At 34.7% G+C, this 24646-nt stretch overlaps 1 protein-coding gene across 9 annotated transcripts in view; it reads left to right on the top strand.

The window, feature by feature from the left end:
- Nucleotides 1-24646, top strand: part of OXR1 (oxidation resistance 1) — a 326251-nt gene that overhangs the window by 284588 nt on the left and 17017 nt on the right. For 5 of the 9 annotated variants that reach the window (XM_015561707.1, XM_015561705.1, XM_015561710.1 and 2 more), the window contains 3 exons: nucleotides 1923-2674; nucleotides 6107-6281; nucleotides 12063-12225. In XM_015561707.1, the coding sequence (XP_015417193.1) occupies nucleotides 1923-2674; nucleotides 6107-6281; nucleotides 12063-12225 (1090 nt within the window). Of the gene's footprint in view, nucleotides 1-1922; nucleotides 2675-6106; nucleotides 6282-12062; nucleotides 12226-19743; nucleotides 20041-24646 lie in introns of those variants that run through there. The other 4 variants (XM_015561706.1, XM_015561711.1, XM_006760251.2 and 1 more) reach the window with 3 other exon arrangements.

Here is a 24646-nt window from a genome sequence, read left to right as displayed (position 1 = left end):
CATAACTATCCTATAAGGATACCTTAGGGCTCCTCTTGCATATCACTGTTTTATCATTCATAATGTCACGTGGAAAAACCATGCATTTGATCTAAACATTTTTTTATTTCTTTAAAAAGAAATATCATTTAATTCTCCCTTATTAATTGATTAAAAACTATTTGTAACAAATCATATAAATGAAGTGGTTTTTTCATAGTAGTGTCATAGCAAAAATGAGATAAGATTTTATTGATTTTCTTTTGTCTTAAATTGCTTGGGAAGTTGATTTTAAAGGTATTGTTCTGCAACTATATTGAGCAGTAAAAGCACATTGGCATTAATAAATATTTAGAATTTGGCATTTTAACTCTGAAGATTACAGCACTTATATAAATATATATCCTGTTTGGTTTGTTTATTACCTTTTATTAAACGTACAGGTACAGTTTCCCAAAACTTTGCCAGCTTCCAAGACCCTATATACAGTGTGGGGCAAAAGTAGGTTTATAGTTGTTCAAATGGGAAATAATACAATAATTATACAAAAATTAACTTGTTCCGAGTACTCAAAACTACAAACCTACTTATGCCCCTCCCTGTGAGCAGTTTGAATGAATCACCAGTAGATGACACTGTTAGGTATTTTATAGCACAAGTTAAATGCTTGTGTTTTTTAAGGTGAATTAAATACAAGAGGCAGAGCTATGAACTGAACTTCAACTAATTAATACTTTTAATAAAATAAAATTATTCTATTCTTGTTACAAAAGTCATGCATACTCATTTTAGAAAATTTGAAAAATACCAAAAAGTAGAATAAGAGGAAAAGAGTTAACTCAGCTTCATCATCCAGAGATAGCCAATTATTTTTGTGTTGAATTATTTTTCAGTCTCTTTTATTTTCAAACTTTCATAAATGTTAATAGTTTTTCCACTAAGAACTCATGCGGTTTCCATTTTTCACAAACTATTTTTAACTGTCATTTTTAATTGCTGACTTATATTTCATGCTTTAAATGTTTGCACTACCTCTTTCCAGAATGTAGACTATCTAACTTTTGAACATTACTGCTTACGTATAAATGCCATTAAACATGAAAATCTAGATGTAATTATAAACCATTTAGCTATCTAATATCTAACTCCTTTAGTTAAACAAGTTCCCATAGAATTGTTATTGAGGTGTTGCTGGTAGCCTGGGAATTCCAGTGAGTACTTTTGCTTCAGGTCTACTCAGGTTGGCTTTGGGCTTTGCTTTTGAGCTCTATATTTTAGTTTAATCTCTACTTAAATGTAAAATAAGCACGCATGTGTGCACATGTGTGTAATATCAATCAATGTATTACTTTGTTAAGACATTTACATTTTAATCAAAATTTTACCTAAGCTTATTTTTCATATTCTATCAATGAATAAATTTTAATTTAGGATTATAGCTTCACCCAAAACTTGTATTATCATCTTCTCTTCAGGTAGATTAATTCAGGAAATGTTGCATTGATGTTTTCCATATCTTAAGCATATCTTAAGTGCTTTACTATCACTTTGGTCTATATCAGTGGTTCTCAACCTTCCTAATGCACGACCCTTTAATACAGCGCCTCATGTTGTGTTGACCCCCAATTTCATTTTTACAAATTGAACATAATTAAGCATAGTGATTAATCACAAAAACAATATGTAATTATATATATGTTTTCTGATGGTCTTAGGCGACCCCTGTGAAAGGGTCATTCGACCTCCAAAGGGGTCGCGACCCACAGGTTGAGAACCGCTGGTCTATATGAATAAATCAAAATTTTTGATATGCTATTAAGAGATGTATACTACGTCCTTTTGTAAAAGCCTTTTTTTGGAATATTAATTTAGTGGTAAGTTTGTGGACAATGAAAGACTACAATTTAAAAAGTCTAATAACTTATAATTTTGTTTACTGACAGAGAGATAGATCAGTTATCAGGAAGGGACTTCTGCCACTTAAAGAAAATGTCAAGAAGTGATGCTGATGAAATAGACTCAAGAATCCGTGATGCGGTCAATGATAGTGCCAGCACTGCTCCCAGGTGCACCGAGGAGTCCCTTTTTGAAGACGTGTTCACAGAATCAGAACTCTCTCTGGCACGGGAAGAGCTTGTCTCTTCAGATGAGCTGCGACAAGGTAAATCATCCAGTGCATCATCAGAGTCTGTGCAGACTGTCAATCAGAGTGGGATAGAATGTTCTACAATCATATCAGAATCTACTACTACTCTTGATCAGTTAAAATCTGATTCTGGACATTCTCCAAATGAAGTTGGGGATCTTTCCCATAAAACTGATTTAAATCTCAAAATGGCCACTAAGGAAGGAGATCAGGCAACAGATAATGTTCAAGAAATATTAGACCCTAAAGAAGGAAGCATAAATATTAAAGGTAATGCAGACCAGGATTTTCTTAATGAGAATTCACTGCACCAAGAAGAGGATGAAAAAGAAAGTATGCCTTGTGGGGAAGCAACAGAATTCAAACTAAAGCAAACTGTCAAAGGAAAACAAGGGAAGGCACAAAAACAGGACTCAGAGACAGAGGTAGAAGAGCTCCGGAAACTCTGGAAAACGCATACTATGCAAGAAACTAAACAGCAAAGGGACAATATTCAACAGGTGTCACAAAAGGAAATTAAGCATAAAATAGCAACTGTTGATACAGAAGGTAAGTGTTAAAAGAATATATAAAGCTCATATTATTTGCATATTGTTTCCCTCTTTCCTTGGTGACGCAAAAGCTGCTATTTCTTAGGCTACTGTAAAGAATAATCTATTGGGCCCTTGGCTGATGTTTCTCTGGGGACAAATATAATGTTCTTTGGTTTCTAATCTCTTTGACTTTTCTTACCCCACAGTGGCTTATACATAAAATGAGCATCTTTTCTACCATGTTTAAACATTCCCAACTCACCATGTTCTATTTTTAAACAATGTATTTCTTGAAAATGTACACAAGCTCTGTAATACCTTTGATATCTCAACTTTTTTTCTTTTAGTTCTTGGTGTGTTATCTCATTAAAATAATTTCTTTTCATTGCATATATAATATCCTAATTGCAATTTGTAATTGACAAAGTTGTAATCCCATCTTTTTAAAAAACTACGATTAGACAAAAATCTAATTTTTTAAATTCCTCAAGTATCCAGAAGTTCTATCATTGTCTAAGTAAATGTTTTCTTTTACAAAGCAGCACTAAAGGTAAATTAAAACACCATTTTCAGTTTTGTTTTAGGGAACTGTTTACTTATGAAAATTACAGAAATAGTCATTTCTGATATACAGTGCTTCTGCTTAATAGGTTAATGGAGTGCAGCTCAGGTATCTTAGGTAACATTTCTTATAGTCTATTGGAATATTGATTCCAGGCCAATCAAATTTATATATAAGCTTTTCTGTCATTTTAATTCAAATTTTTTTTGTTTAATATGCATAAACTGAAATTTATCATTTTAACCATTTCTAAGTGTAAAATTCAATGGCAGTAAGTACATTCACATTATTATAGAACTATCACCACCATCCATTTCCAAAGTTTTTTCATTTTCCCAAACTGAAACTGTACCCATTAAACAAAAACTCCTATATTCCACTCTTCCCAACCCCTGAAAACCACCATTCTACTTTTTCTCTCTACTCTAGGTACCTGATACAAGTGGAATCATATATTTGTCCTTTTGTGTGTGGTTAATTTCCCTTACATAATGCCTTCGAGTTTCATCTATGTTATAGTATGTGTCAGAATTTCCTTCCTTTTAAAATTGTATAATATTCCATTAATACATAACATGTTTTCTTTATCTGTTCATTCATTAATGAACATTTGGGTTGTTTTAGTCTTTTGGCTTTTGTGAACAGTGCTGCTGGTAAATATTGGAATACAAATATCTGTTTGAGTTCCTCCTTTAAATTTTTGGGGGGTATATACCCAAAAGTGGACTTGTTGGATTCTATGGTAATTCTATGTTTAATTTTTGAGGAACTGCCAAACTGTTTTCCACAGTAGCTGTACCATTTTACATTTCCACAAGCAATGCACAACAGTTCAGTTTAGTTTTTAAAATACTGAATTTTCCTTCTGTTTTCTTATATACCCTGAAGACCTAAGGATTATATTAAGTAGATGTTAAGAAACCCATTTACTCAAGTAAATTCTATAAAAGAGTGACTGTTTCTTCTTTTGTAATATTTTTCCTTTATTCAGAACTAGTGAATGTTCGTTAAATGTGATTTAACAAAAATATATAGGGAGTTTTTACCAAACTTATAAAAATTACCTAGAATTAATCACCTTAATCATTATTAACATTTGGTATATTTAGTTTTGATCTTTGGTGTGTATGTATATATTCATACATATATATACAACTTTGATATTGTATGTATCTATACATATGTATTTTTTATATAAAATTAGGATTATACTGTATGTAGTGTTGTATTTTCCTTTTTTCACTCACCATTTTATGTCATGAATGTTTTCCCATGTCATTTTAGTTCTTTGAAAACATGGTTTTTAATGACCTTCTAATTTAACCATTTCCATATTGTTAAGACATTCCATTGTTATTAGCAATTCATATTGTTAAGATTTTTTTTATCTTTGATCAGGCTATTAAAAATGCTGGTATGAATATCTTTATTGATATATTTGTGCCTGATTGTTGCCTTCTATTAGGATCTTTGAAAAGGGTAAAATAATGGATTCTGTTTAAGCCGATATGTGACAGACTACTTTCATTATAGTGGGTTTGTTGGTGTGCAGGGTTTTATAGGGAGAGCCCCTATTATGACAAAATACTGAAAGGAGAAAAGTTGGTAGGTATATTCAGATAGGTATCCTGATTGTTACCATTTGGTTTCTTCCCTTTTGGGGAGGGGGATGGTGGTAACAAATTAAGTAATTAATTTTAAGTAACTTAAGTTTCTATAATAGGGAAATACTCAAAGTTTCTAACCTTTTAATGACTTCTATTATATAAAAGCCTAAGCGACAGGCCGACTGGCTGGTAGCTATGATGCGTAATGACCACCAGGGGGCAGACCTCAATGCACAGACATGGAAACATGGAACAAGACTGATGAATCTCAGAGGGGGAAGGGAAGGGCGGGAAGAGATTAACCAAAGATCTTATATGCATACTAGAGGCCCGGTGCACGGATTCGTGCACTGGTGGGGTCCCTCGGCCTGGCCAGCAGGGTTTAGACCGAAACTACTCTCCAACATCCCCCGAGGGGTCCCGGATTGCTAGAGGGTGCAGGCCAGGCCAGAGGACCCCACCAGTGCATGAATCTGTGCACTGGGCCTCTAACAATATAATAAAACTTTAATAGATATAAAACTAGATTGTAACTGTGCAAAAATGGTAAAAGTTCATTTTTAATGATATTTATGAATGCTTGGCCTCAGATTTTGTGCCCACAATGTTACACAGAAAAAAGCCATGACTAGTGCCCAGATTTCCTGAGTATAAGCAAGTATTTCCTCCATACTATGATGCTTTTCTAAGCTAATAATGTCCAGATTCCTAAGTTCAACCTCATTGTCAGCCCCCAATGTACCTTATGTCAGAATCTCTAGTAGGGAGAGTTAATGACAATTCAGGCTTAATAAACTGTCCAAACCGATGGCTGAATCTAGCATATTGTTGGTTGTTTTTATCACACCTTAATAGGTATGTAAAAGCTTTAGAAACTTTTAAATTAAATTTTTATATTTAACAACCATACAAACTTACCTAGTTGTTTTTCTAGAAGGCTGATAGGGAATGTACAAAATACTGTATTTGTATATTCAATTACTTTAGTATAGTTGTTATAAACAAAAATTTAATAAAAGTTCCTGAAGCTGTCACATTTTTTTTCCTGATACCCTTAGACATAATTTCAGCTTATAATGTGGCTGTTGGTTCATTAGTATTGTTCTACCTGTACTTTTGATGGAAAATAATACAAATTAAGAGAATTACCTTAAATAAGTGTCGATGAATTCAAGTATTATTTTCTAATTATTTATCAGAAGTTTGGAGAGACACATTATTTAATCTAAATTATTTAAGCATGGTGTGTAAGAATTGAATAAAACTGTTTGTGTCTCAGCTTTAGGTTCTTCATTTTTAAAAGAAAAGAGAAGGCATCAGTTACATAAGTTCTTACGTCTCAGAGTTGGAAAACCAATGAGGAAAACATTTGTATCCCAAGCAAGTGCAACAATGCAACAGTATGCACAGAGAGATAAGAAACATGAATATTGGTTTGCTGTGCCACAAGAAAGGTAAAAAGACAAACAACCACCAAACTTAAAACATTATTGAGATCCTTTGAATTAAAATGATTTTGAATATCACTTAACACCAGTGACAAAGTACTTTTGAAACATAGTTCATGATTAAAACTTGACATTAAGGCTATTCAAAATAATTTAGCTCCTATTTTGTACTCTTTAATATCCTCCATTTTAAATGTTTTTTTTGTGGTTTAATGCAAAAATGAACGTATAGCTAGTTTTAAAGTAAGAAAATTTACTTCAAATGTCTTAGAGCAAGAAGGTTCATCAAAATATTAACTGGTATGGCTCCTACCTCATTGCAGGTAATGATGTATAATCCCTTTTTAAAAACCTCCTCAAATACTATTGAATGCCTTTAGTTTCTAAAGGGGTGTGATCTTCAAACTATTTTTTGTATTCCCTATCCAGTAAAATTTTTTCTCATAAGTTTACCAATTGTAAAGGATATCTGTCATCACCGTATTATAAATATTGACATTTTATTTTTTTAGAGAGATATTTTTATTGATTTCAGAGAGAGAAAGTGGGGGGAAAGGGAGAGAGAGAGAGAGAGAGAGAGAGAGAGAGAGAGAGAGAGATGATGAAAAAGAATCATCAATCAGCTGCCTCCTGCACACCCTGGACTGAGGATCGGCCCAGGCATGTGCTCTAACCAGGAGTTGAACCGGGATCTCCTAATTCATGGGTCAGCACTCAAAACACTAAGCCACATTGCCCGCCAATATCAACATTTAAAAATAAAACTGTTACATTGATTTTTAAAATAAACCTAGTAGAATTTAAACACCATAACAATTTCCCCTCTACCATTATCCATTTAAAAACTACTTGAACGTGGTCTTCTTTAACAGAATTTTCATCTTTACTTCTTCTCTTTGAACTTGTATTTCCATTACACCTCCTCATAGAATTTTATAAGGTACATTATAGAATCTTATAAGGTACATTATATTTTTATTCGTGAGTATATTTCTTTGCAACAAATTACATTCCCTCACACATTTGTGTGTGTGTGTGTGTCCCTTCTGATATCAGATTTATTTTCAAATTTTCTATGACTATTGTCAAAATAGTAAAGAGTCTAAGGTTTACACTACATGCAAGCTAACAAGTTGTTACGCCATAGTTTAATGCATGCTAGGAGAGAACACAGAGTCCCAATAATAGCAATAGATAGTGCCAACATTTGCATGAGTTATTTGAGCTTCAGTTCCCACAGTGTGATGCGAAGAAGGCCAGGTGGCAGCTGCATTTGCCCTGGGTTATATAACAGAAGAGGAACCATAAGGTTAGGGAGCCTCAGTATTTTAAAATGTACATTAAGCATGGTTACTACCCTTTGCTCCACAGTGAGATACTATTTCTATCTTCTAAACTATGCCATGCTATGTTTCCTGTGCAAACATATTTGAAAAGGTAGGGCTGCCGAGACCGGTTTGGCTCAGTGGATGGAGCGTCGGCCTGTGGACTGAAGGGTCCCAGGTTCGATTCCGGTCAGGGGCATGTACCTGGGTTGCGGGCACATCCCCAGTGGGAGATGTGCAGGAGGCAGCTGATCGATGTTTCTAGCTCTCTATCTCTCTCCCTTCCTCTCTGTAAAAAATCAATAAAATATATATTTTTAAAAAAAGAAAAGGTAGGGCTAAACAAGGGTACTCAGTAATTATTACACATAAAAAGTAAAATATACTAAATAAACTTAATAAAATAGATGGGCCTTTCTCCCAGTTAATTTATGTAATCATTGATGAATGTTGCTTAAAGAAAGGATGAGAGAGGATTCAGTCCCTCAGTTCTACCCACTCCCCTTCATTTTTTTCTTTTAGGTACTGAAAAGCTTTGTTCCCCAAAATAGCCTATGAGTTTGCAAAGTTTTTTATTATAATAATGTCACTCAATTTTTTAAACATGTTTCTATTTATATTCCAAAAATTAATCATCTTTTATCAAAATTATGTTTAGTGATAATCAATGAGCAACTTTATTGAAAACTTCTGTTTTATAGAAATCAGTAAATTAGAAACCACCTGATATGCAAAAGGATGTATAATGCAGTCTTAAAATCTTTTCCTGTCTTAATACTAACTGTGGGAGGTCTGGAAGTTTTTAAGGGCATGTACCATTATAAAGTTCTGGATAGGTGAGGATATGCTTTTTTTTTTTAATAAAGTAGAAAAAAGTGCTTTAGGGAAAGCAAAGGACAGGGACTATGTAAGATATCATTACCACACTTCTTAAGCAGATTAATATGAGTAACATAAAGAAGAAGAAGATAAATTCATTCCCTTAAAATTATCTTAAGTGTTTGTGTACCTCTTGGAAAATCTTTATATGTTGCTCTGAAATCTGCTTTTAATGATAAAATTCTTCTCCCTCCCCTCCCATCCAAGTATACAATAAATACAATGTGTGCATTCAATAAAATGTGATCAGAGTAATTTTAAAATATGGCATGATTTGCATAATACACAAATACCTGATAGGCACAGAGCCAGGCATTCTGATTTGCCAGACATATTAAGATAACTACAATGAAAATTTTAACTACAGACATACCTTGGAGATATTTCAGGTTTAGTTCCAGACCATTGCAATAATGTGAATACCACAATAAAGAGAATATCACAGTAGAACGTGTCACACAAATTTCTTGGTTTCCCAGGGCATGTAAAAGTTATGTCATACTACTGTAGTCTGTTAAGCGTGCAGTAGTGTTAGGTATTTTAAAAATGTACATGCCGCCGTGACCGGTTTGCCCCAGTGGATAGAGCGTCGGCCTGCAAACTGAAGGGTCCCAGGTTCGATTCCAGTCAAGGGCATGTACCTTGGTTGCGGGCGCATCCCCAGTGTGGGGTGTGCAGGAGGCAGCTGATCGATGTTTCTCTCTCATCGATGTTTCTAACTCTCTATCCCTCTCCCTTCCTCTCTGTAAAAAATCAATAAAATATTTTTTTAAAAAATGTACATGCCTTAATTTAAAAATTTTTTACTGCTAAAAAAATAATAACCATCAGAGCCTTCAGCGAGTCTTAATCTTTTTTGTTGGTGGAGTGCCTTGCCTTGATGTTGATGGCTAGTGGTTCCTGAAAGTTGGGGTGACTGGCAACTACTTAAAATAAGACAACAACGAAGTTTGCCACATTAGTGGAGTCTTTGTTTCACAAACAATTTCTCTGTAGTGTATGATGCTGTTTGATAGCATTTAACCCACAGTAGTCCTTCTTTCAAAGCCGGACCCCATCCTCTTAAAGCCCGCCACTGCTTTGTCAGCTAAATTTATGGGACAGTCTAAATCCGTTGTTGTAATTCCACCAATCTTCACAGCTTCTTCACCAGCAGTAGATTCCAGGTCATTTATACAAAGCAGCTCCTCATCCATTAGAGTTTTACCATGAGAGTGTTGCAATGTAGTCATATCTTCAGGCTCTGCTTCTGGTTCTAGTTCTCTTGCTCTTTCAACCACATCTGCAGATACTTCCCCCCGACAACTCAGTCTCTCCCTGTATGACGCCAGCATGCTCTGAACTGCTATCCCTCCACTGGAGCCCAGATTAAGAGCAAGATTTTTGTGCGTTGTCCCTTTCAGAGGATGCCTGCATTTCCAGCAGCTGTCCTTCTCACCCAGGCAGGCAGAGTCCTCGCAGATATTCACAGCCAGGTGTTATGTGGACTCATTTCCCAGCCCTGGGGAGACCGCCGTGAGGTTAAGACCCCTCACTCATCAGAAGGTACCTTTGCAGCTGAGCTATGCCTCTATTATAAACTGCCCTTTTCATTTCTCTGCCCCTCCTACCAGTCTCCAGGTAGATGCTGCTGCTTTATGTCCTTAGTTATAAGACTTCTGTTCAGCTGGTCTTCAGATGGTTTTCCAGGTTGATTGTTCGGTAACTTAGGTTGTGGTTTTGATATGGTCAAAGTGAGTGAGTGCTACTTACTCTGCCGCTTGGATCAGGTCTCACCTTGCGCTTTTATGTTATGGAGACAGCGTCTTTCCTTAAACCTCATGAACCAACCTCTGCTAGCTGCAGATTTTCTTTTGCAGCTCCCTTACCTCTCTCAGCCTTCATTGAAATGAAGACAGTTAAGGGCCTTCCTCTGGATTAGACGAGAACATTAAAGTTTTCTCCATATCATTAATGAGGGTGTTTCACTTTCTTACTATCTATTCTTTCAGTAGCACTTCTAAATTCCTTCAAGAACTTTTCCTTTGTATTCACAGTTTGGCTAAGTCTTTGGCACAAGAGACTCGCTTTTGACATGCTTTCCTCTCTAAGCTTCATCATTCTCAGCTTTTTATTTAATGTGAAAGACATGCAACTCTTCCTTTCACTTGCACACTAGAGGCCATTGTAGGGTTATTAATTGGCCTAATTTCAATATTATTGTGTCTCAGGGAATAGAGAGGCCCAAAGAGAGAGAGAGATGAGGAAATGGCTGATCTGTGGAATAGTCATAATGCACACATTACTTTAATGTTTAATGCAATTAATGTAATTAAGTGTGACATGGGTGTGGTTCGTGGCACCCCCAAATAATTACAGTAACATCAAAGATGACTGATCACAAATCACCATAACAAATATAACGATAATGAAAAAACTTGATATATTGCAAGAATTACCAAAATGTGACACAAGTATGAAGTGAGGAGATGATGTTGGAAAAATGATGCCAATAGATTTGCTCAATGCAAGGTGAACACAAACCTTTAATTTGTAAAGTAAATGAAATATTTGTGAAACACAATAAAGCAAAGTACAATAAAATAAGGCATTCCTAAATAGTACATCTTTAATTAAAACTAACATAAGGATTTAGTTTTTGTCATTACTGTTGGTTTTAATTTTTACATGGGATTTTCCATTTTGTCATTGTCCTTGCACTTTGGCTAATGCTCATTAAGAATTGGTATTATTATGATTTTGAACTTTATTGTATACATGTAATTTATGAAAATTGCTGTTTTGGTACAGATTATCTGAAAGATGGAACTACACACCCTTTGATATGTCAGCTACCACATAAGAAATGACACTTAAGAAAAAAATTAATTGGATACAATTTCCAGAACCATTGTTATTGATTGGTATATGATAGTTAAGAGTTTTATAATCAATTTTCATGCTAACTAAAGCCAAGATAATATTTGAAATGTCATGTGTATTTGACTCTCAAATATGTTTGTCAGAGTTTTTATTATCTTTTGTAACAACAGGCTTTACTATAGTAAACAAAATTAAAAAGGGGAAAATAAGACTTGAAAGATTAGACATCAGTTTCTGAACCCATAATACAGTGTGTGTCCCTGATATTTAAAAGTTAAACATATTAGATTTTTGTTAACTTGGAAAAATTCTGTATAATATCCAAGTTTTAAAATATGCAATTTTTAAATTGTGTACTTATATTTTAGATAATCAGATCATTGTACAAATGATGTCAAAATTGTGGGTTCAGTTTCCCTTCCCATTACTAGTTACTCTAAAGAGAAAAAATATTACCATGGACAGCACCTGAGCTAGTCAAAAGCATGGCAAGGAAAATTTTAATGTCGTTTTCTCAGAACAACTTGATAGAACACAGTCAAATAATAATGTTTAAGTTTAATGTCTTACTGGTGGTGGGCTTTGTTATCTTTTTAAAATAAAGCATAATATATTCTATGTATATTTTAAGTTCTCAAGTTTAGTCAAGATATGTAACAAATGTAATTTTGTAACTTTAGCTGACACTAAATCTATTATTAATAGTCACTTGTTCTAACAGGTCAGACCACTTATATGCCTTCTTCATTCAGTGGAGTCCAGAAATATATGCAGAAGATACTGGTGAATATACCAGAGAACCTGGATTCATAGTTGTAAAAAAGATTGAAGAATCGGAAACAAACGAGGATTCATCTAATGAAGAAGCAGCCAGAGAATGGGAGGTAAGAAGAAAAATGTGAAGATTTCGTTCATCTTTTTACTTTGTGTGAATTCATAGCTTTATGTTATATAGGAAAATATACAAAATCTTGGTACAAAAGAATACTTTCTTTAAAAGATTCATTGCCCATGTATATTTGTGTTTATTGAATGAATCTGATTAGTAACTTTGATTCATTACTATTTCTTTTTTTTTCTTTTTTTTTTGCTTTTAACTATTAGAGAAGCAAAGTAGCAGCAATGAAGTGACTTATTGAATGCATTTTGGAATAATATCAATTGCTATTATATTAATTTTTGTGAAACATTTTTCCAGGTCTGATTTATTACTATTATCTCCTACATGGGGCAGGTACACAGCAGTCATTTAACACATTCATGCAAATTACTTTTTTCTAAGTCTATACCCAAGCATTCTTGATGTGAATATAAAAATAATGATAGGGGAAAAAGCTGTAGCTTATTTATAAAATAGGGTAAATATTATGTGCTCAAATTTGATGAATTTATCTATATGGGCAAATTAATAATAATCGACTTTGTAATCCCTATTAAATATATCTTTTAATATTACATATGTTTTACATGCTTTGTCTTGTGGGATTGATAGGGTGGCAATTACTGGTTTACTTATTGTGATTGCCTAGATTAATCTCTTCTTGATATGTTAAAAAATATAGAGCAGATGCTAAAATGTGATTATAAAAGAGATCAAATTTTGTTATCCGTTTGGTGTTAATGTTCGTGATTGTGTATGTGATATAAATTTATTGTGCATGAAGTTAACATGTATAACGATGGAAGGTATACATGGCATGTCTTTTATTTAAAATGTGAACCTGATTTTAAATGTCCATTCTGTGTACTATATAAAACAGTTTCTACTGTAACTCTAGTGTAATGGCGGGAAAGAGGTAGCATATGTTAGGCACATATTATAAGTTCTTTTAATACTTAAACCAACATTATTAATCTTCTCACCAGCTTTATTCACAATAGCTCCAAACTGAAAACAACCTGAATGCCTATGAGCAGTATTCTTTAAAGCTCCTCATTGTGCAGTACAGATGGAAAAACCACTATAGTATACCCCATGCCACCACTTCAGGTATTGCATTAAACTTATACAATGCTAACACTGGAAGATACTTTCATAGTATGTTGATCACAATGTATTTTAATTTTCAAGTCTCTGTCATGCAAGTTACATTGTATAAAATATTTTTCAAAATATTCTTCTTTTTTTGATGTTGCTGCATCTGCATTCCAAAAACATAAATTTGGTTCACTTTGGAGAAAAATTTCTTTAATCATTTGTGCCTTGCTTTTTAAAGCATGTTTTCTTATCAGTAGCAGTCATGCTGATATAATTTCTTCAGGCATAGCTCCCTAACATACCAAAGGACTCCTATCAGGTCTTAATTTCCCTCTCCTTATATTGCCTCTGAATACGCATACCAGGCTGTAATTTAGTTATCTGTGCCTCTTGAACTTGTTCATCAAATATTCTTTAAAGTTGATGTACTTGACAAGTACCTAAGAGTCCATTGGTGTAGTCTAAAGCAGCAGCCACCACAATAAGCCTGAAATATCTTTGAAGCCTGTTTCTTCTTTAAGATTAATATGAATTTTTCATTTGTCTTCTTAGTGTACCTGATGTAATATAAAAATATTTTTTAAATTTCTTGCCATGAAGTGAAAATGATGCTACAGTAATACAGGTCAGTTGTATCCTGTCAGTAGATGGTATCATGGCACATTACTGCGCATTGGGCTCTATCATCTTTAACCCCAAATACCAACTTCAAGAGGCTCTCTAGTAGAACCCTTTGAAAGTTTTAGAGTATCACATGTATTGGTTGTGCCTTCTTGCTGCTTGATGACACAGGCCTCAAAAGTGAAGCTTTTAAAACTAAAATTGCTTGTCGTCCCACTTCCTTTGGGTTGAATTTCACTCCTTTGGGGATAAAGCAGAAAAGGTTTTTCTTTTTTTTATCCCATCGCTAAAGTTAATTTTATACAACTTGTAGTTCAGTATCTCCTACTCCAAGCCAATTATTAAAGCATCTAGTGCTATTGGGATGATAAAAAAAACAACAAAGAAATTGACTTTATTAAATTAGCTTTAATTGATTTATTTAGAAGTTTACCTCCCAGGTTTATGCTTATTGACTAAATTTTAAAATATGAGTTTACTAAGATAACAGAAATGCTTGGTATTAGGAGAAAATTGCTCTGGGTTACTTCCCATTTCTTACACTTACTGAAATATTGATAAAAATATGTTCCATTTGATCTTTGGCTTCTGAGATGACTTGTTCATTTTTATATGCTGACATTACTCACATTTTCTTAAACAGTTATTTATTTGTGAGTGTAAATGTAAATAATGTTCACTACTTGTTACATAAATCTGTACAAAGGTTTTGTACTTAAAATACTTTAGAATCTACTTTCTGACTTAGATAACTTTTTTTAAAATATATTTTATTGATTTTTTACAGAGAGGAAGGGAGAGAGATAATTAGAAACATCGATGAGAGAGAAACATCGATCAGCTGCCTCCTGCACACCCCTTCTGGGGATGTGCCCACAACCCAGGTACATGCCCTTGACTGGAATTCAACCTGGGACCTTTCAGTCCGCAGGCTGACGCTCTATCCACAGAGCCAAACCGGTTTTGGCTTAGATAACTTTTTAAATCATTTATAGACTTCCCATTTTGATATTAAATTTTAATGTTCTCCATTTTAACTATGTAAATATAAAATAACCTATTATTAGCATCTTAGGCCATAAAGTGTATTATAGTATGTCCTTTCTAGAGGCTTGGCACACAAAATTCATGCACAGGTACGGTCCCTAGGCCTGGCCTATGATCAGGGCCATCTTCCCCACCTGCCAGCAGCCGGCTCTGGCACCACCACCACCCCCACCACCACCCACCCCCAGTTCCCTGTTTACCATTGGGCGATCAAGAGCCTGCTGGCTGGGAGGAGGGAACGAGAGGTTGGCTGTTCCTGCCTGCTCGCCAGTCGCCCTCTGTGTGGGGGGAGACTGGTGGGGCAGGGGCCTTGGCCTGGTGCTGCCTGCGTCTGCCAACACCCACCCCCTAGTTCCCTGTCCCCCATCATGTGATCAGAGCCTGCAGACCAGGAGGAGGGACCGAGAGGTTGCCCAGCAGGCCCCAATTGGGCAATCAGGGCCTGCGGGCTGGAGGAATCTCCTGCATTGAGCGTCTGCCCCCTGGTGGTCAGTGCGCGTCATAGCAACCAGTCATTCTGCTGTTCAGTTGATTTGCATGTTACCCTTTTATTATATAGGATTGGATTTAGTTTTCCACTAGAATGGAGTCAGTTCTGCTTTCCTAATTGTCATTAGTTAAGCAAAATTATTGCCATGATTGTTTATTAGGTTACTCATGGAAGACTTTTGCAGCAGTTTGATATTGCTGCAATTTCTAAATGCACCAATACCGGGAGGCTTATGTTGGATGGTACATATTTCATTTCTTAAACTGCCAGATATGAGTATTCTGGTGTTCATCTTATTAAGCACATGGGTTTCTTTTTTATTTTTAATTAAAGAACAAGTAATACCAAAATTAAAATAGAGTCAATATATAAAACTGAACAAAACCTTCCTTATCTCTTATCAGCTGACCAGCAAAATCCATACAGAATTTATTTTGTTCAAAATGAAAATAGTCTCTGTCTAACTCACTAAATAGGGTGAGGTCACATTTCTCAGATAAAGGCAATTGAAGTAACTTTTTATATTGAACAAATCGCATAGCACTACAATTCATAACCCCAGAAAAAAATTCAGTAAATCTGAAAAAGGTAGAAATCAAAAGTATTAAAAATAATTAGAATTTATGAGTAAATACAAAAATTGTCTTATGTAATATTTCTATATTAGGCATTTTTAAAAACACTTTATTGAAAAAACACTTTATTGAGGAATAATTGACATATAAAAAACTATCCATATTTAATATATGCAGCTTGATAAGTTTGGAGACAATAATACATTCATGAAATCATTACTACAGTGTATGCCGTAAATATTTTCATCAACCCCTAATCTTCTCACCCTCTTTCATTATTATTATTATTATTGTTATTACTTTGTATTAAGGACACTTTTAAAAAATTATTTATTGTTTAAAGTATTACATATAGTATTATGTATTAAGAATACTTAACAAAATATCTACCCTCTTAGAAATTTTCAAGTGTACAATACAGTATTGCTTAGCAATACTTTATTAGCATTTACCACCCAGAATCATGCCTAATATGGTCTGTTTTAATTACTAATAATGTTAAATGAGTATGTTGTCTACCTCAGAAAAGTTTTGAACTAATGCTTCACTTTCCCTGTTAATACTCTTCCTCAGTTACTAGCCAAAAGTTATGGGCTATAAAATTTTCATTAAAAATCAAAAACGTTATTTAATGCAGATTGAGAAGAGACAAGATGGATGAATGACAGACTATTTTATGACTTGAAATATTAAAATTACTTCGAGAGATCAACCAAAGGACTTGAATGCATGCATACTAGTATAAGCCTAACCAATGGACACAGACACCAGGGGGATGAGGGCATGAGTTGGGGGGTGGGGGAGAAATGGGGGGATAAGGACACATATGTAATACCTTAATAAAGGAAAAAAAATAAAGTGAAGGGCAGTAAAATAAGATATGCCTGTATAAATATTTTAGTTTTGTTTTCCTGGAACAATGATTGTTTTCAAAGCTGGGGAACCACTCTGTAAAATACCTGATTTTCCCACAACTTTGTGGTAACTCTAAAACTATTACAGAATAATACTGAATGTAAACTAATTGGAAAAAATACATAATAAAAATAAAGTATTGCTGCATGCAAAAAATTACTTTAAATATTGTGTATGGCAAATTACATATTCTTCTAGTAGACCACTCCCAATTCAGAGGAAATCAGATATAAAGTAATTCAATCATTTCAATCCCAATAATGAAAGTAGAGGGAAAATTATTATTAAATTGAATATCTGAATTCTGAGAATAGATTATATTGTAATCTTATTTTACACTAATGATAAGTTGACATCTGCTTCTAGCTCTGGGATGTCTGGACAAATTTTAATGACCTAGCACTATATTTGTAAACATTATGAAAAAATAAAGGGCAAGAAGGAGATTTACTAAGCTCACTTTATGTTTGCTAGATAATATGTTTATTAAAAGTAGAAAAATAACACTCAAAATAGCTTAAACCAGTTTTTTTTTTATTGTATTGTAATTAGCGTTTAGCATATTAGTTTCAGGTATAAAGCATAATGATTCGATATTTGTGTATACTGCAAAATAAGTATCATTGCAGTAAGTCTAGTTGACATTTGTCACCATAGTTAAGAAAAAAAAATTTTTTCTTATGAAGACTTACAAGATTTACTCTCTTAGCAACTTTCAAATATGACATACAGTATTATTAACTAGTTACCATGCTGTGTACATTACATCCTCTTGACTTATTTTATAACTGGAAGTTTGTACCTTTTGACCCATTTTGCCCACGTCTTTGGCAACCACTGATCTATAATCTTTATCTATGAGCTTGATTTTTTTGGTTGTTATTTTGAGTTCGACATATAAGTGAGATCATAGTATTTGTGTTTCTCTGACTGATTATTTCATTTAGCATAATGCCCTCAAGGTCTATCCATGTTGTTGCAAATGGCAACATTTTATTCTGTTTTATGTCTAGATAGTATTCCATTATATATCTGGGCTATTGTAAATAATGTAATGGTGAAATGAACATGGGTGCATATATCTTTTCGAATTAATGTGTTTGTTTTCTTCAAATAAATTTACTCAGAAGTGGAACTGCCAGATCATATGGTAGTTATATTATAATTTTTGAGGAACCTCCATACAGTTTTCTACAGTGGCTGTATCAGTTCCTACCAATAGTATGCGAGGGTTCCTTTTTTTACACATGCTTGCCAGCACGTTATATCTTAGCTTTTTGATCATAGGCATTCTGACAGGTGAGAGGTGATACTTCATTGTGGCTTAGTAGTTTTTCAAAATATGGCCCCCATACCATCAGCAGAAGCAGCATCTAGGAATTTGTTTAAAAGTCACAGTCTCTTACCCTATTCCAATCTGCTTAACCAGAACTAGTTTTGAAGTCCAGCAATCTGTGTTTGAACAAATGCAGGCTAAACTTTGAGAGCCACTTGTTTAGATCTGTAATGATGCATCCAGTCCAGGCACGGACACAGCCTTCTCAGAAACACATGATTAAAAACATCTGAGCAAAATCAAAGCTGTACTAGGAGAATCTATGGGAATGTTAGTTGAGTAGATAACCAACAAAATAAGTTATCCTGTGCTTTGAGAGTGTGTGTGTGTGTGTGTGTGTGTGTGTGTAAAAATCTCACGTAAACCACATTTTGGTACACATATTTTTAATTCTAGAAAATCTGACTGTAAGGGATGAATAGTTGCTGTGTGTAGGGAGAGTGAGCTGATGGGGAGTTGGATGTATAAGGATACTCTGTATGTAGTGACACCAGTGTGGAGATGGTAACAGTGTGCCCATGACAGCCTGTGGGGAAAGAGATCTTAGGGCATGTGTGGTGGAGCTGGTTGGAGACATAAGCAGGGGAGGTGGCTGATGTGTGTGGAAGGGAGGGTACCCTGTTCAGTATGGAGTGTGCTCTGTCCTGTATGTGCACATCAGCCTCGATATGCAAGCTGGAAATTGGAGGGAGGAGATTTGGGTAAGTGGGTGTGGTGCAGTGGTGTGTGTACTGGAAAGGTGGTATGTGTGCCAAGGTGTCATTGTGTGATTACAGTTTTGTGTGTATGCTCAAGATAAAGGAGGAGGAGCAGGTTTAGCTTAAAATGGAAGAAATCTACAGGTCTATTTTGACATTGAATTCTAGTTAAAATTGAACACTAGATAATTTTAGTGTATAGCTTTAATAATATTTAAATCTTAAAATTTTCCTTCTTTGGTTATAGTCAGCATACTGCTGATTAGTGAAGTATATGTAGGCATAGTAAATATAAGTACTTTTCCAAGAAATCAAATGTTAGAAAATGCACTGCAACAGGCAGAAGGATTTTCAGGTCATTGAATATTTGTGTAGGATTTATTTGTACTATGTTGACTTTGTTTTTTACATAGTCGTTCTCTAAAATTTGAGGGTTGAAGCATCCTCAAAGAACATCTTACTGTTTGTAAAATGCTCATATAAAAGATGGAATTTTATAGGATTTTTAGATGTAAATAATAGAATTTTATGATTTTGAGCAAACAAAACGTTATTTGAAATCCTTTGTGTACTTTGGGAGGGGCTCTGGCAACTGTACTTACTTCTTTTTTATGACTAAGATATTGTAAGTCTATTTCTTAGTGTACTTGGTGTTTGGAAATAAAGGCACTGTGTCTTTAAACTTTTGAGCCCTTTCTTTGCACATTTGGATACAGTGCAACCAAACTTAAACATGGGAAACCCTGTCTTCCCTCCCCAGCTTTACAATCTCCACCCAGGTCTCTCTTTGCAATGGATACTACTTAGTGATTAGCTCTCTGTATTGTCAATCAAATCTTTGTCTCTAGCAGACTGTTTTGTCACAGTTGTAGGAAGGGCTCTTGTGCTGGGAATTTATCTTGGACAGAGGAAGAATGCTTTTTACAACAGTTCTTACAAGATCTGATGTAACTTAATTTGCCCTGGAAAGGAAATGTCTCGGCTCTGGCATGGGAAAAAAGGGAGAAGACATCAACCAATTAATCATAAGTATACTCTGGTAATCTTAGCCAGTGATTTCAGTTTCTATATTTACTAGTCTTTTCATGGTGACATTATGCAAAATTATACAATTTCCAAAAGTTTAAGCTTGGAGAATGTTCATAGAATACAAAATTGTATGATGACAGAAAGTACCTTTAAGTTATTTCTGTTAAATCTAAATATCTTCAAAAAAAGGAAATGAATAAGGGACTGTAGTTGTGTTTTGTAGAAGTGTTTTGTTTTTCTGTTCTACATGAGCAGTAGTTACCAAATCTTTATTGCTGCCTAAATTTTTTATTTAAGCTTAACTTTATAGGAAAATATTCAGATTTTTTTTTCTTGCTTAAAAATAAATTGAGTAGAACAATCAGAGCGAATTAACATGAAATTTATTGACTGATATCAAACTAGATACATTTAAAATATTGTATATTAAGACTACTATCATTTTAGCAATCTGACAGTGACTTTTTGAAACTATCCAAAAAGTTTCAAGCAGTGCTACCTAAAACAAAACTTTAAAAGGTATTTTAGTAAAGAAAAATCTGAAGGGTGCACTGAGGGAATAAATAAGTGGTCTGCTTCCCAGCCAGCAGCTCCAGCCTGTCACATGCTCAGGGTATCCCTGACAGTAGCTTCTGGTCCAGAAGGCTGGGTTATTGACCTGCTGCTGTGACAGAGCAAACAGTGGGCTCCTCCAGAACTGGGATCGTCTGACCCAGTCATCACCCTCCTTAAGCTGAGCACCTGTCGTTTTTTAGAACTTGCCTCTTTTTACTCTTTCCTGGCCATTGTATGTGGGCAAAATGTTTATGTGGCATTGGGAAGGAAAACCTAGGGAAACAAAGGGAGCCCTCTCCCTTCTTTAGATGGGTTTATTTTTTGTATTTTATATCTAATATAAATTCCATACTCTTAAAAAAAAAAGAAAATCTGTCAACCTTACTATTTAAGAAGCCTAGTTATTTATTTCTCAGTACAAATATGTGTGCATTATTTGTTAGAAACGTGGTGCCAAGTATTCTTTCTGTGCTAATTCAGGATTATATCTCATCTTATGAATATTAATTTTATTTTTTCTGTGAATGTAGGTGATTTAATAAATAGGGCTAGCTATATCCTGAGAAGCAGAAGTGACTTTGGAAGATGCCCCCAAAGCAGCTTGCCACCCATAAATGTTAAGCATGTAAAGTATCAAGATTACTTTAATCAGTGTTATTTTTAATTGGGCTCAAGAGTACCTTATATGTCCTTTTATTTTTACGTTGAATAATTTCAAGTTTTTATCAGCACAGGGATTTTGGAAACTGAAGTGATTGTACTGGGTAAATTTGTGATCAGATTTATCAGAATAGCCAATTAACACAGGGTTTTTTTTTAAATCAAGAACAGTGAAGCTATTCATGTATATTTTATTTGCAATTAGAGTAACCATCATTAGTTTTCTAAGACTTAAATTGTTTTAATTTATTACACATACAGGCAAAATAAATTGTAGATATTTTGGATTTTATAGGTAGTTATAATGTATATCACAATTATTACACTTGCCAATTTTTGTTCAACCTTATAGGAAGCTGTTATATGATTTTTTTCAGATATGAAGGCATGCTTCTCACTGGTCTTCAGCTCTGCCATATGTATAGTTTATATGTATTATTTCATTTAATCTTCACAGGAACTTTGCATAGTTAGTAGTATTAGGCCTATTTTAAAGATGGGAAAACAGATATAGGGTGGTTACTGAACTAAGCTGTTCTGGAGCAGAGACAGCTTGACCCCAGCACATTCTTTTCCCCCCTGGGATGCCTTTGAGAATCTTCTAAAATGGTAATACAGTACAGCATAATGTGCTTTCATGTGTAGACAAGCTGAGGTCCGGGTTTTCTGTTTTAAAGTAGATAACCTGGGAGCTGTAGGGCAAGAGACAGGGCTTAGGAACTAAGGATTAGGTTAGCAATTTTTCTACTTGTTTTGTAGATTGAGATTTCCTATTAAGATTGCACCTGCCAAGGGATTTTTCTGCTTTAAAACTGAAAATAGAAAATAATTCTTCTAGGAGAATAACAAGTATTTCTTATTTTTGGACTTCATATTTTGCAGCTTTTTAATAATTCTTTCTATCTTTGCTGAACTGATTAGCAGGATGGTATAGACTTAAGTGAAGACCTAAGTCTTATAGTTAGTACTAATGTGGTCATATTTATGTAAACTATTACAGTTGTCTAAATGCTCATGCATAGTATCATATCATATTTGACCTCACAGTAACCTTGTGTGCTAATCAGAGATAGATTTTTTGTTTTTACTCTATATGTGTGTTAAGGCTCAAAGACATTAACTATTAAGTAGAATATGCTCCAAAATATGTGGAAAAAAGTTAAACCTTTGCCAATTAGCTTTATAATGAGCACCATATTTATAAGCATGCTTAACCTTTCTATCTTTATTTTTTGAAAGCTGTTACAGAGTTTATTCTGACAAATCACCTAAGTTTTAATCTTCTAATTATTTACTTGAAGTGATTTGTATATTTTATATGCCCATTTATGTATTCTACCTTTTTAGTGTCTGTCAAATTATCATTTGCTTGGAAGTTATAAAGCTATTTTATAATAAGGATATAGGGTTAATCATATTAAAATTACAAATCATTAAATAGTAACACTGGTCTCTGTCAGCATCCATACTTCTCTAATTTAGTCATCTTTTTTTTCTTCCTGTCTAAACCCTCTTATGACAAGACAGTTATTTTGTGTTTTTTGGTGCGGTTTTTTTTTTGTATTTTAGACTTTCACATATGAAAACATTGGAGAAAAGCTCCTATGGTGAATTACTTACATCTGTGTAAGAATTAAGTCACAGAATTTTAAGAACAAATAAACTAAATGTAAAAATTTTTCTAGTGACCTCAGCTCAATGTAATAACTATAGTAATGATAAAAGTAATTATTTCTACTAACACTGTGTACTTCTAATAATGCCGTGTGTTACTTCAAACACGATTTATTTTATTTAATCCTTAACTTGTGAAATATTGCTACTATGATCTCCATTTTATGAAACAGAAGCATATAGCAGTCATACCAAAACCAATAAAGGTCACGGCTGTGGTTTGAGTCGAGGCATTCTGGCTGCAGTATATGCCTACGTCTCTGAGGGATATATGTATAGAAAGATGGCTAGAGCTGGGGTTTAAAGCTAAATTTAATTGAAGATATAAGGACCCTCAGGATTGTTTTGGTTTTTAGGTGTTCTTTATCAAGTTGAAGAAATACCCTTCTATTCCTAGTTTGCTGAGACTTTTAATCATGAATGAGTGTTGGGTTTTAAATAGTGCTTTTTTTGCATCTATTGATATAATCTTACAATTTCTTTTCTTTAGCCTGTTGATGTGACGGATTACATCAGTTTATTTTCAAATACTGAAGTACCTTGCAAATGCCTTGCATACCAGGAATAAGTCTCATGTGGTCATTGTGCATAATTCTTTTTTATAAAATGTTGGATTCACTTGGCTAATATTTTGTTGAGACTTTTTGCATGTATATTCATGAGAGATATTGGTCTGTATATTTCCTTTCTTATTTATTTATTTATTTATTTATTTATTTATTTATTTATGTAATGCTGGCATCCGAAAATGAATTCATAAGTATTTCCTCTGTCCTATGTTCTTGAAGAGATTGTAGAGAATCAGTATAATTTTTTCCTTAAATGTTTGATAGGATTCACCAGTGAATCCATCTGGGTTTACTCCAGATACTCAGCATCTGGGATCATAACCTCTTTAGGTTTCTTTGTAAATACAGAGTCAGCTACCATAGTGTATACATTCTTGCTTTGCAGAAGTCAATATAATAATAATAATAGCCAGGTGAGGATTAAGTAATATTAATAACTGGAGGCCCTGTGCACAAAAATTCATGCACTCGGGCGAGGTGGGTATCTTTCAGCCCAGCCTTCACACTCTCACAATCTGGGATCCCTCAGGTAGGGTCCAGTCCCATAGCCACATGACTCCAGTTCCCCAAAGCCTGTGGGCCGGGGATAGGGACCAAGATTCCCAGATCACAGTATGGCTCTAGTTCCTTAGAGCCTGCAGGCGGGGGGAGGGACCCAGAGGCCAGTCCAATCGCAGCATGACTCCAGTTCCCCAGGGCCCAGAGCTCCCTGTGGCTGCTGTGCCCCAGCCAGGGCTCAGAGCTCCCTCCCGCCAGGGCGCGGCTGTAGAAGGGAGCTCTGGGCCCCAGCTTGGGCGCAGTGGAACTCTGGGTCTCCCGCGATCAGGGATGTGGCCGGCCTTCAAACCTGAGGCCCAGAGCTCCCTGTCGCCACCACGCCAGCCAGGACCCAGGACTCACTCCCGCTACGCCAGCCGGGACCCCTAGCCTGGTGTTCCCTCATTTGTCCAGTCGTTTAGGTCATGACGGCCCCTGGCTTTTTATATATTAGGATAATAGTGGCCAGAATCTAAATCTGTCCAGTTTTTCTCCCTTTTCTACTGGTGTCATTCATAGCTTTCAACAAATTTTCATAGCTTTTTGTTGAGTTACCTTGGTGTTTGTTTACTGGTAGCTAATCTATTTTTGTTGGCTAAAGTGGGGCCTAGTACCTTCTGT

Source organism: Myotis davidii, unplaced genomic scaffold (genome assembly GCF_000327345.1).
Source record: "Myotis davidii unplaced genomic scaffold, ASM32734v1 scaffold497, whole genome shotgun sequence".
NCBI lineage: Eukaryota > Metazoa > Chordata > Mammalia > Chiroptera > Vespertilionidae > Myotis > Myotis davidii.
Note: the sequence above shows the minus strand (reverse complement) of the source record. Positions and strands in the feature narration are given on the sequence as shown.